We start from the raw sequence: 16,498 nt of genomic DNA, 5'->3' as shown, positions 1-16,498 counted from the left end.
TTTGCTCCACTTCATGGGTCCTAGGGAACTGAACCCATGTTGCCGGGGTTGGCAGCAGGTGCATTTAGCTACCTCGCCATGTTGGTTTTGGCCAGTGTTTTATCATGGCAACACCAAGCAAAGCAAGACTTCTTCTATGTACAAACAAGAGTAAACACTGATTTTGGAAACTTTCTGGTGATACTAGGATTTCCCTGCCCCCAACCCCAAATAATTGTCATCTATTCCCCTTCCTCCAAACCCAGGGCTGTGTGTGTGTGTGTGTGTGTGTGTGTGTGTGTGTGTGTGTGTGTGTGTGTGTAAATTCTCCCAGGCCTGGGCCACACCCCTAGCTATTGCACAATTCCATTCTAGTCCTAAACCAGGAAGTCATGGTTTGAGACATCTGGCAGGATTTCCTGAGTCTTATTATCTCGGAGTATAAAGATCGCTTAGCAGCCACATTCCGGTCTTCTCAAAGGTTCTTCAGAAACAGGAGAGAAATATAACAGAAAAGCCTGAAGCCTGAAGGACACTCCCAGCTCCCCCAATGAACAACCATAATGACCATGATCCAGGTTCGGTCTGAGATATCTTTAATTACAAGAGCAAAGTACATATGAGTTTTGAACCTGGGACCAGTGGTATATTACCAGGAAAGGTAACTACAGTGGATTACTAAAGTAGAGCATTACTGATTGACAGATTAGACTGACAGGACAAAGAAATGTTACCCCCAGAGCTATGCTCCATTTGCTTAACTGTTATTAGTACCTACCTAACAATAAGAGAAAGGTAAAGAATAAGAGTAAGTTAGAAATAGGCATTCACCAAGTGTCACTCTCTCTGAAGATCATGGTCAAAACTTATTTCCTAGTTTTATGCCTTGATTTGTGTGTCTGTGTGTGTGTGCATGTGTTCATATGTTTGTGGGGTATATTTGGAGGCCAGTGGTCATCCTTGGGTGTCTTCCTTAATTGCTCTTCACCTTAGAGACAGTTTCTCACTGAACTTGGCTCTCACAGATTTGGCTAGGCTAGGCTCCTTGGTTGCCCATCTGCTGGCCAGCAAGTCCCATGGATTACCCTGCCTCTACTTCCTCACTGCTAGGGTTACAGGCACATGCTTCTGTGCCTAAATTTTCCACCAATGCTAGGAACTGAACTCAGGTACTTGATTTTACATGGCAAACACCTTACCACCTGAGCCATCTCCTCAGTTAATTTTTTAACTTAAAAATTTCATTACCATGTACTCAGTGTAAAAGGAAGTGGGTTTTACTGTCATACTTTCATACATAAATGTCAACCATTTTCCTAAACACATATATATTGTGGTGGTTTGAATAAGAATGTTCCCCACAGGGCTGGAGAGATGGCTCAGTGGTTAAGATCACTGACTGCTCTTCCAGAGGTCCTGAGTTCAAATCCCAGCAACCACATGGTGGCTCACAACCATCTGTAATGAGATCTGATGTCCCCTTCTGGTGTGTCTGAAGACAGCTACAGTGTACTTACATATAATAAATAAATAAATAAATAAATAAATAAATAAATAAATAAATAAATAAAAAAGAATGCTCCCCACAGGCTCTTGTACTTGAATATTTAGTTATTAGAAATGGCACTACCTGAGAAGGATTAGGAGGTATGCCCCTTGTTGGAGGAGATGTGGTCTTATTGGAAGAAGTGTGTTACTGGGTGGCCTTTGAGGTTTCAAAAGCTCAAGCCAGGCCTCTCTCCTCCTGCTGCCTGTGGATCCGGATGTAGAATTCTTGGCTGCTTCTCTAGTACCATGTCTGCCTGTGTGCTGTCATGCCCCCTGCCATGATATGAGGATGATGGACTAAACCTTTGAAATTGTAGGCAAGCCCCAACTAAATGCTTTTTAAATTAAGTGTTGTGGTCATGGTGTCTAACAGTGATCAAGACATGTATCAAGAAGACAAGCTGGGCATAGTGGCTCACATCTTTAATCCCAGCACTTGAGAGGCAGAGGCAGGCTGATTTCTGAGTTCAAGGTCAGCCTAGTTTACATTAGAGAGATCCTGTCTCAAAAAGAAAGACAACACACACGGACAAACCTCACCCTCTTACCTTCTTGTTCCACTTCATCTTGAATTTTAAAAGCTTAATTATAGAATACACTTTTGTAGTAGCTTAAATAACTGCTAACAGGTTATTTAAAAAGTAGTTTTCATGCTCCTTCCCCATTTTTTATGGTCTCATACCTGTCATTAGAAGAAAAATCCATTCCCAGGACAATGCTTTCTTCAGTGTCTTGCCTACCGTTAGTTGAAACCACTACCATATAGCGTGTTCGATTTTGGTAAGTACTTTCCAGTCTTACAGCCTGAGGTTAACAGATAACAAAGAAACAAAAAAGAAATTTTAAATCATTTAATCTTTTTTTTTCCTTTTAAACCAGCATCTCATAGCATGCTACCAAGGCAAAAAAGTCAGTGGTTGGGACACCTAAATTCATATTTCAACTCATATATTAACTATAAAACCTTTGATATAATACTAAATTAACTGGAGAGAGATAAACTAATACCTGTTATGATGTTTTTAAGAATCTGGGTATACAAACCACACTCAAGACAGGCCCTATACCCGCAATAGATGGCCAACACAAAATGAACTCAATGGCATTTTTGGAGATTTTTTTTGTGTGAGGGGGAGGGGGATATCAATATTGCTTTGTTGGTTTGTTTTTAACTTACTTTCGCTTATGTATTACAGTTTCCAATTTTGTGTTATCACAAATTTGTGTGTGTGTGTGTTTCTTGTGTATGTTCATTGTTGTTTCTTTTTGTTTATTTTAAAGAGAGAAAGGAGGTGTGGAGATGAGAGGAAATCAAGATTACATTGTACGTAGATCAGACTATATTGTATGAAAAAAATTATTTTCAATGAGAAATAAACACATACAGGCTCAGTATATAAGTCACTACAGGTTTACATTAAGTTCATCGAACTCTAAATGCTACAGATGTGTACTTTACTGAAATATACTGTACTCATATATTATAAAGTATATACAATATTTAATAAAATATATCAATATATTATATGTACATCTCTTAAATAGTCTATATATCTATATGTACTTATAGGTCTCTACAAGCTTTGGGGTAAGGTAAAAATCATTCTTACCAAATCTGTTTCTCTTGGTAAAGATTACTTGTTTCACCAAGTTTTAGTCAGTCTCCTGCACTTTGTCTAGATCTATGTGTGCAATTTCCTGCAAAGTTAAACTTCGGCAAGAACCCCCACTAAATTCATTTATCTGGAATCTACATAATCTCTATCAGATAATCCTTAACATCCAACTGGGTTTCTCATCCTTTATCCTCTCCTAAGTGATATGTGATCACCCTGGCCCATCTTCAACAAAAATCATTTAAATCATTTTTTTTTTTTTTTAAGATTTATTCATTTATTATATGTGAGTACACTGTAGCTGTCTTCAGATACACCAGAAGAGGGCATCGGATCTCTTTACAGATGGTTGTGAGCCACCATGTGGTTGCTGGGAATTGAACCCAGGACCTCTGGAAGAGTAGTCGGGTGCTCTTAACCGCTGAGCCATCTCTCCAGCCCCATTTAAATCATTTTAAGCCAAAACTTGATACTGAGGGTTCTCTGAGATCTAAGGCCTACTGAGTCATTACAGATGCTAACCAGAGAAGGCCCTTATCTATGGGTAAGTTTTTCAACCACCTGCAGGGAAGTGAGGCAGCAAAGAGAAACAGGCCTGCTGGGCCTCAGTGTGAAAACATATTTTAATGGTTACTTTTGTTGTTATGGTCAGACACCATGACCACGGCCACTTCTAGAAGGAAGAGCTTATTTGGGTTAAGGATTCCAGAAGAGTCCATATGGTGGGGGAGGCACACCAGCAGTTAGTTAGAGCAGGAAGTGGAGAGATCACATTTCTATCCTTAGGCAGAAAGCAAGGAGCAAATTGGAAGTGGGTAAAGCTATAACCCTCAAAGCTTGTTCCTCCTGAACTTCCTCTAGCAAGGCTCTACCCATTTCTCAAACAAAACACCAACTGGGACCAAGGAAATATTTTTCACTTAAAGCACAAGTTTATACTGAAGATTTTGATAGGAAAAGCACAAAGTATTTATATGGAATCTACAGATTATAGGAAAAAGTGAACTACTGAGAAGCAGGCAGAGGTTTGAGACAGGAGGTCAGACTGTATGAAGGACCTATGGCTTGATTGGCTGAGGCAAACAGTCCAGAAAAATGTATTTATAAAGAGTATATGGTATAGCCTAGTGGCTTGCTTGTCTAGAATTCAGCCTAGGTTTCAATAATGATTCAATAAAGTAGGAGACTCCATATCTATTAAGTTAATTTGGCACAAAAGTGTTAACAGATTAATCTTCCCCTCTGTCCTCTAACCCTTGTACATTTGTTTATATAAAGTGTGTGAGTATCTGTAGAAACTAGAGGTCAATCCTGGGCATCTTCCTCTAGCCTGGGCTATTCTTTGCTCTACTTTTGAGACTGGATCTCTTAACTAAGACCCCCCGTCTAGACTGGCTGACTAACACTGGAGTACAGGCACAGGCTGTGTCATCTGTTTTTCACGACATGATGGTTGAATATCTAAACTCACAACCTCACACTTGCATGGTGAAGGTACTGCCCAGCTTGCACTGTTACCAACTCCCTATTTCCTCAGCTCACAGGCCTTTTGTCAATTCGTCTGGTCCCTTCCCTATCTTTTATATTTCCTCTCAGCAGCTTTTATCACAGGGTTTAGCTCTGTCATTTGGCTATGAATTTCTGCTTGTCCATGCTGGGTTTACAATTAAGCCCAATTCTATACTGAGGTCTCCCAGCTTTATTTCAATAGTTCTGACTAAAATTTGTTTTTACCACTTAAAAAAAAAAAGAATCTTATGAAATAATGTGAATCAGTGCTTGGTACATGGTAGAAGATCACTAGCCATTTTAGTATGTGTTTATGAGCAGAATTTACAATAACAACTACCAAAACATGTTCTATAGACTGAAGGGAGAAGATGAGGAACATGAATGTAAGCACTGACTGTATAGATAAAATCTGTACAAGCTACTGTACTATGCAGCAAAATATTAGCTTATCCAAGGGAAGTTACCGGCTCTGTGCAAATGATTACCTGTCTGTAACAGATATTTACATATACAAACACATGTTTGTATATATGTATGTAACAGTGTGATGGTTTGTATATGCTTGGCCCAGGGAGTGGCACTATGAGGAGGTGTAGTCTTGTTGGAGTAGGTGTGGCCTTGTTGGAGTAGGTGTGTCACTGTGAGTGTGGGCTTTAATACTCTCGTCCTAGTTGCCTGGAAGCCAGTCTTCTTCTGCTAGTTGCCTTCAGAACAAGAGTTCTCACCTGTACATCTTGTTAGTAATCTAGTAACTTGCAGCTGTTAAATATCGTGTCAAAACAACAGAACTACCATCTTACTTAGTCCACCTGTGAAGTCTGTTATTGCAACACAATTAGGATAGGAGGTACTCTAGTGCTGTCCATCCACACTGCCACATTGCTTTATCAGTAGTGATACTGTGAAGTAAAGGTTGCAAAACTTAAAAAAAAAAAAAAAGAGTAGTACTCTCAGCTCCTATAGCCCCATGTCCTGCCTGGATGCTGCCATGTTTCTGCCTTGATGGACTGAATCTCTGAACCTATAAGCCAGGCCCCAGTTAAATGTCATCCTTATAAGAGTTGCCTGGTCATGGTAACTCTTTTCACAGCAGTGAAACCCTAACTAAGACAGAAGTTGGTACTAGGAGTGGGGTTTTGCTGTGATAGGCCTGACCATGCTTTTGTTTGTTTGAAGAAATGTGGATTTGGGGACTTTGGAAAGCAGTGGAATGCTTTAAGTGGGGCTTAATGGGCTATCCTAGTAGGAATATGTAAGACTTCATTGCAGAGAATGACTTGAACTGTAGAAGCCTGGCCCTAGAGGTTTCAAAGAATTTTAATTAGTTGCTGAGAGACTGTCCTTGTGCTATTTTGGTGAAGAATGTGGCTGCTTTTTGTCCTTTTTGAAGAGCCTACCTGAAGCTAAGGTAAAGAGATTTGTATTAATTGCACTGACAAAGGAAATCTCAAAAAAAAAAAAAAAAAAAAAAGCGCAAGCCTGACAGAGACTTTGTTCTCTGGTTAAATCTCATGAAGAATGTTTTGAACAAGTGTAGCAAGCTTAGAAAGGAACAAGATTACATGTATGGTTTGAGTATTAAAGAGGTACCAAAAGGTAGAAAGGAGCTGAATTGTATGTTCTAGGAGATAACAGATTAAGGGAGGAGGATTTGAGAGCAAGATCCCACCCAGCTAAGCTTAGGTCTAGGCATGATGCTACACACTTTTTACTCCAGGAGACAAAGCTAAACAGATCTCCCGAGTTCAAGGTCAGCCTGGGATACAGCAAGTTCTAGGTGAAGAAAAGCTTAAGTCCTGGCCTGGTTGGTATATGCCTTTATTCCCAGAAGACAGAGCCACGCAGAGGAACGAATTAAAGAAACCAGACAAAGAGTGATGGCTACTAAAGCTGAGCAGTACCTTTACTGGGATATATTTTCTACTTCAATTGTCTGGGAAAGTTTTTAGTAAGTTAAAAAGGTCAGTGCATAAATCATAAAAACAAAGCAAAATGGCTGTGAGGCAACACCTGAAATATCTGCTATACATATACTGCATATGCAATGATAGCATGTGAGCTGAGAAAGCAATGGTGAAGGGGAAACATGCTCCCTTCCTTGTGAAATGTATGCCTAGTCTTACTGTCTCAAAAAAAACAGATAAATTAATAAATTAAATAAAGACAGCTTCATGTAACCCAGGCTAGCTTCTATCTTATATTTAAGGAGAACTCTTCATTGGTCCTTGTGCCTCCACCCCTCAAGGGCTAGGATTATAGGTGTTGTTGGAGATGGGACCCAGGGTTTCAAGGATGCTGGCCAACCACTCTAGCAATTAAGTTATATGCCTAGCTTTATGTCTCTGTTCTGATGTTCTTAAGAAAAGCTAGGGAAATAAAAACAGCAAAGTGGTGCATTAAAGCTTATTTGTAAGAACTGACACAATCAGAATAAAACACCATCATTCTGATGCCAAACACACAGTCTGTACTCGTCACTTCATGTTCTATGAAGACAAGTTTCAAAATCAAGTTCACTTAGGGGAAGCTAAGAGGAACTAACATTTAAATGGATCACAGTCTAGAGTTAGTCAACTGATACTGAGAACATTAATCACACAAAGCTATGGACAGTAGTGGATACACATGAGGTAGACTAGGAGCCAGACATGGATTTCCTTACAAAACATTCAAAGCATATATTACATTTAAAATTACATTTATTTCCTTATTTGGTGTGTATGAGGGGTGTAAAGAGGTCAGAGGATAATGTGTTCTCTCTCTTCCTCCTGGGTCCTGGGAACAGACCTCAGGTTGCCAGGCTTGCTGAAAAGTGCACCAAGTTGAATCATCCCACTGGCCCATACATGTTATTCTAAACAGAGAGTCTGTGGCAGGTGAAGTCAGATTTAAAAAAAATTAATTAATTTATGCACATGAATGATGTGTGTGTGCCACAGTGCACATGTGGAGGTCAGAGACATGTATGTAGGAGATGGTTCTCTCCTTCAACCATGTGGGGCCTTGGGTTCAAACTCAGGTTATCAGACTTAGAAGTTGGCCTCAAGCTTGCTATGTAGTCTGGGAGGAGAATCACCTTGAACTTCTGATCTCCACCAGTGCAAGGATTGAAGGCAAGAATTATTATGCCTGGTTTATGTGGTGCTGGAGTCGGGACCCAGGGCATCATATGTTAGGTAAGCAATCTACCAACTGAGCTATATTCCAGGCCCCAGGATTTCTTATGAACAGGATTCCAGATCTTACCACATGTTTAAACTTGAGCATGCCTTAGCAATCTTTAAACTAAATGTTCAATTTCTCCAATGTGCTAGAAGCACTTTTATCTGCAAACAAAAATGGCATGGAAACAGCTGAACTGTAATTCTGACACATTAAAAAAACCAACTGACTCATTTTCCTTTAGTTATCTCTGTGTGTAGATATATGAGTATGTTACGTTCATATGTGTGTGTGTACTATGTATGTGGAGGGCAGAGGTTAACACTGGGTATCTTCCTCAATTACTCCCTGTCCTATTTTCTGAGAAAGGCTCTCTTACCCAAACTTGAGCTCAGCAATTTGGGTAGACTGGCTAGTCAGCAAGCCCAGGGATCCCCTGCCTGCCTCTCCCGTGCTTGGATTACAGGCATGCACTATACCACCACTTTTTTTTTTTTTTTTTTTTTTAAATCTCAAGCCCTCAGGGTTGTGTAAGAAGCACAACCATTTCGTTAGCTCTATGACATTAGCTCTCTAAGCCATTTCTTTAGCTCTCTCTGACAGTTCATATGCCAATTAGTAGCAATTGTTTGGCTAACTCAAAGCTGATGAAAGAACAAAAAACTTCTCAAATATAATGCTTGCTGTCTGGGCAAACTAGAGGTAGGCACCAAGACATTTTGGTAAATAATATTCAGTGCAAACATTACCTGTGCTTTTAATATTTAACACATAGTATCAAAAGCTCATCATTCAAAGAATCATCTTAAAGCCCTCAGTCCAACTTAAATGTTGGACCTAAGCAGAGCAGTTCACAGCTCTATTTTGCACAAGAGGTTTTCTCTTCTCCATCATCTAACAGCTGAAAATAGTTTTCCTGAGCACACACCACACCTTTGCTTTAAATTTATTTTCATCACGAGTCTGGACCATGCCTCTGCATGCAGTATTTATCCTCAGGGGAGCCACATTATAAAGATACAATGTCTAGACAAGCAGCTCACCTGATCCATCAGAAAGAAAGGTTTCAAAAGTATGTAAGCATTAAATTCTTACCAAAAGAACAAGGTAAAATCAGTGGCTAAGATTAAGATAGACTTTAGATATGACATTAATAAGTTAAAGAACACTGTCTTCAAGAGTCTGAGGAAGTGTCTGGATAAAATAAAATCCATAAATTTTCTGTAGAATCACTGGAAACCATGACCAAGGCTAAAGATATGGTTCAGTGGCAGCGCACGTCTCTGCAAGGAAAAGAGACCCCAGGCTTGATCCCCAGCACAGCCAATAATGGCTTACCACATCATGATTAATTTACTGACATGGTAAGATATTCACCATAACCAGGCTGGAAGACATTATGCCTCTTATTTTTGCAAAACAACAAAACAAAATTAAGCATGGCTATGCTAGTTTACTCACTGCCTACACCCAACCCCAAGCAAATGCAAGACAGAATGGAAAGGTGCTCATTCCATTCTCAGAGGGAAGGACATGGTTACTCATCTTCATTCCTTTTTGAACCGATTTGGAAACCAAACCAAACCACACAATGCACTTATATTCAGAAAAAAGTAAACTCATTTTCATTGCTGAAAAACTTAACATATTATTAAACTAAAATAAAAAAACTAATTTTCTTAAATTATCCTGCCAAGTCCTTAGCTTTTGTAAAAACTTCATTGGGGATACTTATTGAAATATTCTGAAACTCATCAATTTTTCATTTGATTTTTAAGTGGGTATTTGATCAATGCTTAAGCAAAAGTGGGTTTTGGTTGGGTTAAAAAGAAAAAGAGAAGGGAAAAAAGAAAAAAAAAAGTAGGATCTTCAGTTGACTACCCAACTTTTAGTCTTCTGTACAAGTCCTGAGATAAGGATTTCAGCATTCCAAATAAACCTCAGACAAAAGCCTTAGCTTTGGGTCTACAAATGCCCCTTTCAGTTACAAAGTGCTAATTTGTGCAAAGTCATACAATGCCTTTACTCATTTTCCTGAAAACGACTCACTCAATAATCTGAAACGTAATGGCTATGTAACAATTCAAAGTAACTGTAAAATGGCTTGTCATTATAATGCTGAGGCATGAGTTAATTTTTTGAACTTATATTCTGTAAACACAGCACATACCACTTACTCTGAGAACCTACAGAGGGACGAGGTTGAAGCTGCATGCTTTAGTAGGAAGAGGTTTCATCCTCAGCCCTGTTTCCTAACTAAGCCTTTACCCTTCAGCTTCACATGGAAATACATTGCTTTTTATTTAGAGGCTCAAACTAAACTCCAGAAGCTTTTCAATGAGAAAAAGATAAAACCCACGATGACATCCTTAGGTTTAGCTTTCCCCATACCATACCATGTTCAAAATCTCTCATAGCAAAATATCCAGCTTGTACGAGTGACCACCGATCCCAGCTTTTGTTGCAGTAAGTATACAACAGGCTTTGGTAGAGTTGTATTTAAAGGGTGATTGCATCTTTTGGAAACTTATTAAAAATGTAAATTATCTCTACCCCCACCTTCTCCCAACCCCCGCCTCCCCAGCAACCTGCAACAACCCAACTGGAGGTGATTTTGATTTACCCTAAAGTCTCGGAACACTGCTTTAGAGCACTAAATCTGTAAGAACCATGCTCTGTATCCCATAGCTGGGTCCCCCCAAACACCATGTATCCCTGGCTGTCTTGTCTCACTCTGTAGACCAGGCTGCCCTTGAACACAGAGATCCTCCTATCCTTGCTTCCTGAATGCTGGGATTAAAGGTGTGGACCATCATTGCCTGGCTATAGTTGTCTTTTAAAAGAATTATTTGAGAATTAAGCATATTAAAAAATGCAGATGGTCAGCAAGATGGTGGCTCAGCAGGTAAAATTGCTTGGCGTGAAAACCTGATGATCTGAGTTCAGTCCTTGCATTCCAGGGTAGAAGGAAAAAAACAACTCCTGAACTTCATGTGGCTTGTTTGCCTTACTTACTCCCTCACATGCACACACAAATACACATACTTAGACACATAAAATGCCTTTTAAAAATGCAGACAACAGGAGTTGGGGATTTGGCTCAGTGGTAGAGCGCTTGCCTAGGAAGCGCAAGGTCCTGGGTTCGGTCCCCAGCCCCGAAAAAAAAGAAAAAAGAAAAAAAAAATGCAGACAACAGAGGCTGGAGAGATGGTTCAGAGGGTGGAGAGATGGCTCAGTGGTTAAGAGCACTGGCTGCTCTTCCAGAGGTCCTGAGTTCAATTCCCAGCAACTACATGGTGGCTCACAACCATCTGTGATGGGATCTGATGCCCTTTTCTGGTGCGACAGTGTTCTCACATACATAAAATAAATAAATAAATAAATCTTTAAAAATAAATGCAGACAACAATGGGAAAATGGCACAACAGGTAAAATCTCATCAAGATACCTTATTTCAAAAAAAGAAATTAAGGTGGAGAATAAGTGGAGAAGACACTTAACGTCAACTTCTTGCTTCTACATGGGCACACATGGGTGAGTGTACTTGCATACATGTAAATGCCACGCACATATTTTTAAAACTTTTAAGAAAAGGTGTGCATCAATCATTCATTAATTAATGAAATAAGAAGAAAGTGATTAAATGGAGAGTTAGTGAGGAAGATGATACCCAATATTAACTTCTGGCTTCTATGATATGTGTGCATTCATGTGCGTGCGCACACACACACGCAAACAGAGCAGAATCAGCATTTGAAAGAAAACTTAACTAAACTTTAAAAGTAATGCAAAAGAGGAATCAGTGATCGCCAGAGGGTTCAGAGGCTTGATCAGCTCCCACAGTCAATTTCACACTTTACTGCTCACGTCTTTTCTTGGACAGAGAGTAGAAGTAGTTATTTGAATTTAATATGCTCATAGCTAAACCTAGAGGTCTGGTGACTGCACACTTGGATGATGTCAATAAGTGCCTAGTGTACTTCCTCCTGTCTATTCTGTACTAGCTTCCAGGGAATCTTCCTTAGGTACTGTAGCTGGTTCATGCTATTTCTTGGCTCAAAAAACTTGTATTTCACAATGCTTCATGAAGAGGGAGAAGTACTGATTGGCTGTATAGGATAGGGGATCAGACACAAATAAATATGTGAAATAAGCCACAGGGTTTTTGTTTGTTTGTTTTTTCCTTTCCCCTCAGACAGGTTGTCCTAACTCACCCTGTGGACTGGGCTGGCTTTGAACTCACACAAATATGCCTGCCTCTGCCTCCCAAGTACTGAGATTAAAGGTGTGCAACCACCACATTCTGCCCCCATTTCAGACTTCTTCAAGTGTCTACTTAATCCTGTCATCTGGGAGAGTAGTCAGGAAATGAGGAAAAGGGCAAAGACAGCCTAAGGTAGCTTGTCTAACATCACATGATTAGCAGGAACCTGAGCCCAAGTCTCCTGACTCAGGTCGGCAACAACTGCTGGTTATTTCATTCATACCTTGTCCCATCCTCTATGTGCTTCTTATTGAGAATGAATTCGTCTTCTTAATCTCGCTATCTTTTAAGGTCTGCTCAAGTTCCACTGTCTAATATAAAAGTTTCCCCAGCTAGGGCAAATTCCTAATTTTTTTCTGCTTTTTCTGAACTTAGACTGTTGTTATGGAGATAACTTACAAACCAGCGATTAATACCGAACGTGAGCCAGAGAGCTTTACTTCGCTTTCTAGTGTGTGTGGGCTGTGGGATAGGCTGTTCTTCACGCTATCCCACCTAGGTCTTAGCATTATGTCTGAACAAACAATAACTTTAATACCAGCTACTTTTGACAGCCTTTTGAGGGAGAAAATTGTGATGTCACTAACTTACCAGCCTTATGTTGTCTTCTGGGCGGAGTAATATGAACATTGCTTGAAGATGCTGTTGGAGATCTCCTGGGGAAATTTAAAGGCAAAGGATGATTATCCTCTATTCAAAAACCAGTAGAAAAGCTTCCTTCTACATTAGTGACTTGTTAAGTAATGACTTACTGAAAGACTTAAATTTTTATTTTTACATTTTAATATTTTCGTGTGTGTGAGTGCACACATGCTCATGTGTCATGATGATACTTTCTGAGGAAGTCAGAAGACAACTCGTGTGAATTGGTTTTCCTTTTCCACTATATGGGTGCCAGGAATTGAACTCAGGTTGTCATGATCACAGTAACCGCCTTTAACCCACGGAACTACCTTATACACTTTTGTTGTTATTTAGGACTGGGTTTTACTACGCACCCCTGGCTGATCTGAAAATTTGTATGTAGATGAGGACGGCTTCCAATTTCCCTAGATCAGCCCTCCTCTGCCTCTGGAGTGCTGGGATTAAGGGGGTGAGCCACATGCCCAGCTCCATCTCATATTTTATCATGTGCATGCAGGAGTGCAGGTGCTCAATGAGGGCAGAGGGTGCTGAAGCTGGCTGTGAGCCAATTGATTGGGCGCTGAGAATGAACTCAGGCCCTTTATAAAAGAGAGCAGGATTTTAACAGCTAAGCCATTTCCCCAGGTCCCTGAGTCTTTTCATTAGATGCAAAAGTCTGATAAAATTATTGGTTAGATTTTAAACTTTATTTATTTATAATGTTTTGCTTGTTTTTTTTATTTATTTATTTATTCAGTCTATGGGTATTCTATCTGCATGTACACCTGCATGCCAGAAAAGGCATCAGATCCCATTACAGATGGTTGTGAGCCACCATGTAGTTGCTGGGAATTGAACTCAGGACTTCTGGAAGAGCAGCCAGTGCCCTTAACCACTGAGCCATCTCTGCACTCCGGTTTGATTTTTTTTAAAAAATAGTAAGAAATTACGAGGATGCCTTTTTATATATTTACTTTCAGTTTACAGTATGTTAAGATTTGTTTCTGTCATACCAGGCAGTGGTGGCTGACACCCTTAATCCCAGCACTCAGGAGGCAGAGGCAGATGAATCTGTCAGAGAAAACCCTGTCTTGAAAAACTGAAAGAAAAAAAAAAAAAAAGCATCTGTCGTAGAAAAGGTGTATTGAGGATGATGTGTAGTTTACACAACGGTAGAAGTAGGTCTGTTGGTGAGTATGTTAGTAGAGTTCCATAAGGATAGCAAAACGAGTGTTTAAAGACTTATCCCTAAGTTTTAAATGATATATATAATTTCTATTCCTGTAATAAGAATATGCATTTAACTTAAATACTGTTAGATTCCCTTTATTTTAAACAGTTTAAAATGGTTGGTGGCTGATATTAAAATGAGAGTACCTACAGGAAATAGTTATTTTCCTGAACACGGCCAACTATTATTTGAAATCTTATTACTCTTATGTATTTTATAATACTAAATTAAAAACTCTTTGAGTTAAAATTTAGGATACTAAGGATGATGTTAGGCATGGTGGTACATGTCTTTAACTAATCCCAGCGCTCAGGAGGCTGAAGCAGGTGAATCTCTATAAGTTCAAGGCTAGCCTGGTCTACACAGTGAGATCCATTCCAGCCAGGGCTACATGGGTCTTACACAGCAGCAGCAGCAGCAGCAGCAGCAGCAGCAGCAGCAGCAGCAGCAGCAGCAGCAGCAGCAGCAGCAGCAGCAGCAGCACCACCACCACCACCACCGCCAAAACCAAAACAAACAAGGGTGAGGCCATGAAAGAAAGAGGGGGAATGTGCTGGAGGTGCCTGAGGAAAGTGGAAAGGAGAGGTGGGAATTACTGGAGGAGTAGGAAGGGGAGTAGGGGTGCAATCGAGATTGTTTACATTATGAAATTGTCCAAGAATAAATAAAAGTTATTTTATTAAAGAAAAGGGGCGGGGGTGGGGGAAGAGGCTGGAGAGATGGCTCAGCAGTTAAGAGCACTTGCTATTCTTCCAGAGGACCTGAGTTTGAGTCTCACCACACGCAACCGTCTATAACTCCAGCTCCAGGGCCCCCTCAAGTGCCTGCAATCATATGCACATACCCACTTGTAGACACACACCTGAACATAATTAAAAATCATTTAAAAATGATAAATCATTTAAAAACAGGAATTTAAGACACAAATGTTCTCATTTCATCTAGTCTGTCCTAAAAAAAATCCAAGGATTTGGCTAACAGTCAGATAATACGCTGTCACAAATGATGCCAATCTAAGTAAGAACCCAGGGCTTTATTTCTGCTCACCTAGGGTACTTTTAAAAGAGCCTTAACATGTCTGACACAGCCACATAATTATGGATGCCAGTGGAACTTGTGTTCTTTCACACTAGCCTTGAAGGCTACACATATCGTTTCCTCTGTGCTCACCTCACAGCTTTTAAATATGACATTAGCTTTACAAGAAGTAGTGAGCTAGGAAGACAAAATGCAAGTGGGTATGCTCGACTGTTGACAGGTCCGGAGCTTTCCCTCACAGAACATTTCCCCTTCCCTCTTCATTTCATTGCTTGCTTCTGACTAATTCCAAAGTCACAGAGTCCTTTAACTTTCAAAACTAAATACAAGATCCATTTTCTTGTGTTTTAAACCCAGAAACACAATCTGAACCAGCTTAGATTCTACGAAGCCTTCTCTCAAAAGAAATAAAGAAATAACAAGTTATACTCCCCACACCCCTCAAAAACTATAACAAAAACCCCTCAAGTTTATATCAAGCATGGTGTCTCATACCTGAAATCTAAATGCACAAGAAGCTAAGGCAGGAAGATCACTGTGACTCTAAGGCCATTCTGAATGTAACTCTATCTGTATAAAACCCTAAAACCAGTGCTGCGGCTACACTAAAGCAGTAGGGCGTTTGCCTCCCGTGAGAGTGAGCTCCTGGCTTGTGTCCTTAGCACAGGGATACAACAAACAGCACCAACTTAACTTTCTTCCTGGAAAGGACTTGGAGGACGCAGAGCCTCTGCAGAACCCTGAACAGCAGGCTAGAACTCCAACTCATGGCAGTAAGTCGTGCAGAGATCCAGCTGTGTTAGTTCAAAGTCAGACAGAACCCAGGGTTTCTACCATGAGGCCTTGCCTGAGCTGTGTGTCTAGAAGCTTAGTTTTCTTACCCGTGAGAAGTCTTGCTATGAGCAAGCGGAGTATGATTTCCTACAGGCAAATTCATGTTCACAGAGAGCAACAGGCAATATATCTTTAAAGTCTCTCTTTCATTTTATACTCTTTGCACATATTTCACTACTAGTAGCTAAACTGCAGATTAAGTTTGATTAAAGAATTTTCATCATTCTCCTTTTAAAGATATAGATTGTCATTACTAATCATATAATTTTTAAGTTGCCAAACAGTATTTGGGTATTTTAAATGAGCAGATAAAAAACTCTATCCAGATTTAAAAAGCACACGTAGGAATTCACCAGATATTGTAAGCCCTTGATGTACTTTATTTTGCCACTATGCCAAGCTTAGCTAAGGCTTTTTATGTGAAGGTTTGGCTTTTATATATGAGTACAATGTAGCTGGCTTCAGACATACCAGAAGAGGGCATCAGATTCCATTACGGATAGTTGTGAGCCACCGTGTGGTTGCTGGATTTGAACTCAGGACCTCTGGAAGAGCAGTCAGTGCTCTTATCCACTGAGCCATCTCTCCAGCAAGGTTTGGCTTTTATAAAGTTCATTTCTACATATTTTGCCTCAATTGTCTAGTCTGGATCACAAATCTATTCCATATAACTTGTGTTACACCTGCTTT

General features: G+C 40.0%; 1 protein-coding gene across 2 annotated transcripts in view; it reads right to left on the bottom strand.

The window, feature by feature from the left end:
• The window catches only part of Ssh2 (slingshot protein phosphatase 2), a 241,452-nt gene that overhangs the window by 45,824 nt on the left and 179,130 nt on the right, over positions 1-16,498 (bottom strand). For both annotated transcript variants that reach the window (XM_032911738.1, XM_032911736.1), the window contains 2 exons: positions 12,673-12,737; positions 2,210-2,331 (listed from right to left, as the gene is read on the bottom strand). In XM_032911738.1, coding sequence (XP_032767629.1) covers positions 2,210-2,331; positions 12,673-12,737 — 187 coding nt within the window. The remainder of the gene's footprint in view (positions 1-2,209; positions 2,332-12,672; positions 12,738-16,498) is intronic.

The sequence above is a fragment of the Rattus rattus genome, chromosome 9 (assembly GCF_011064425.1).
Source record: "Rattus rattus isolate New Zealand chromosome 9, Rrattus_CSIRO_v1, whole genome shotgun sequence".
NCBI lineage: Eukaryota > Metazoa > Chordata > Mammalia > Rodentia > Muridae > Rattus > Rattus rattus.
Note: the sequence above shows the minus strand (reverse complement) of the source record. Positions and strands in the feature narration are given on the sequence as shown.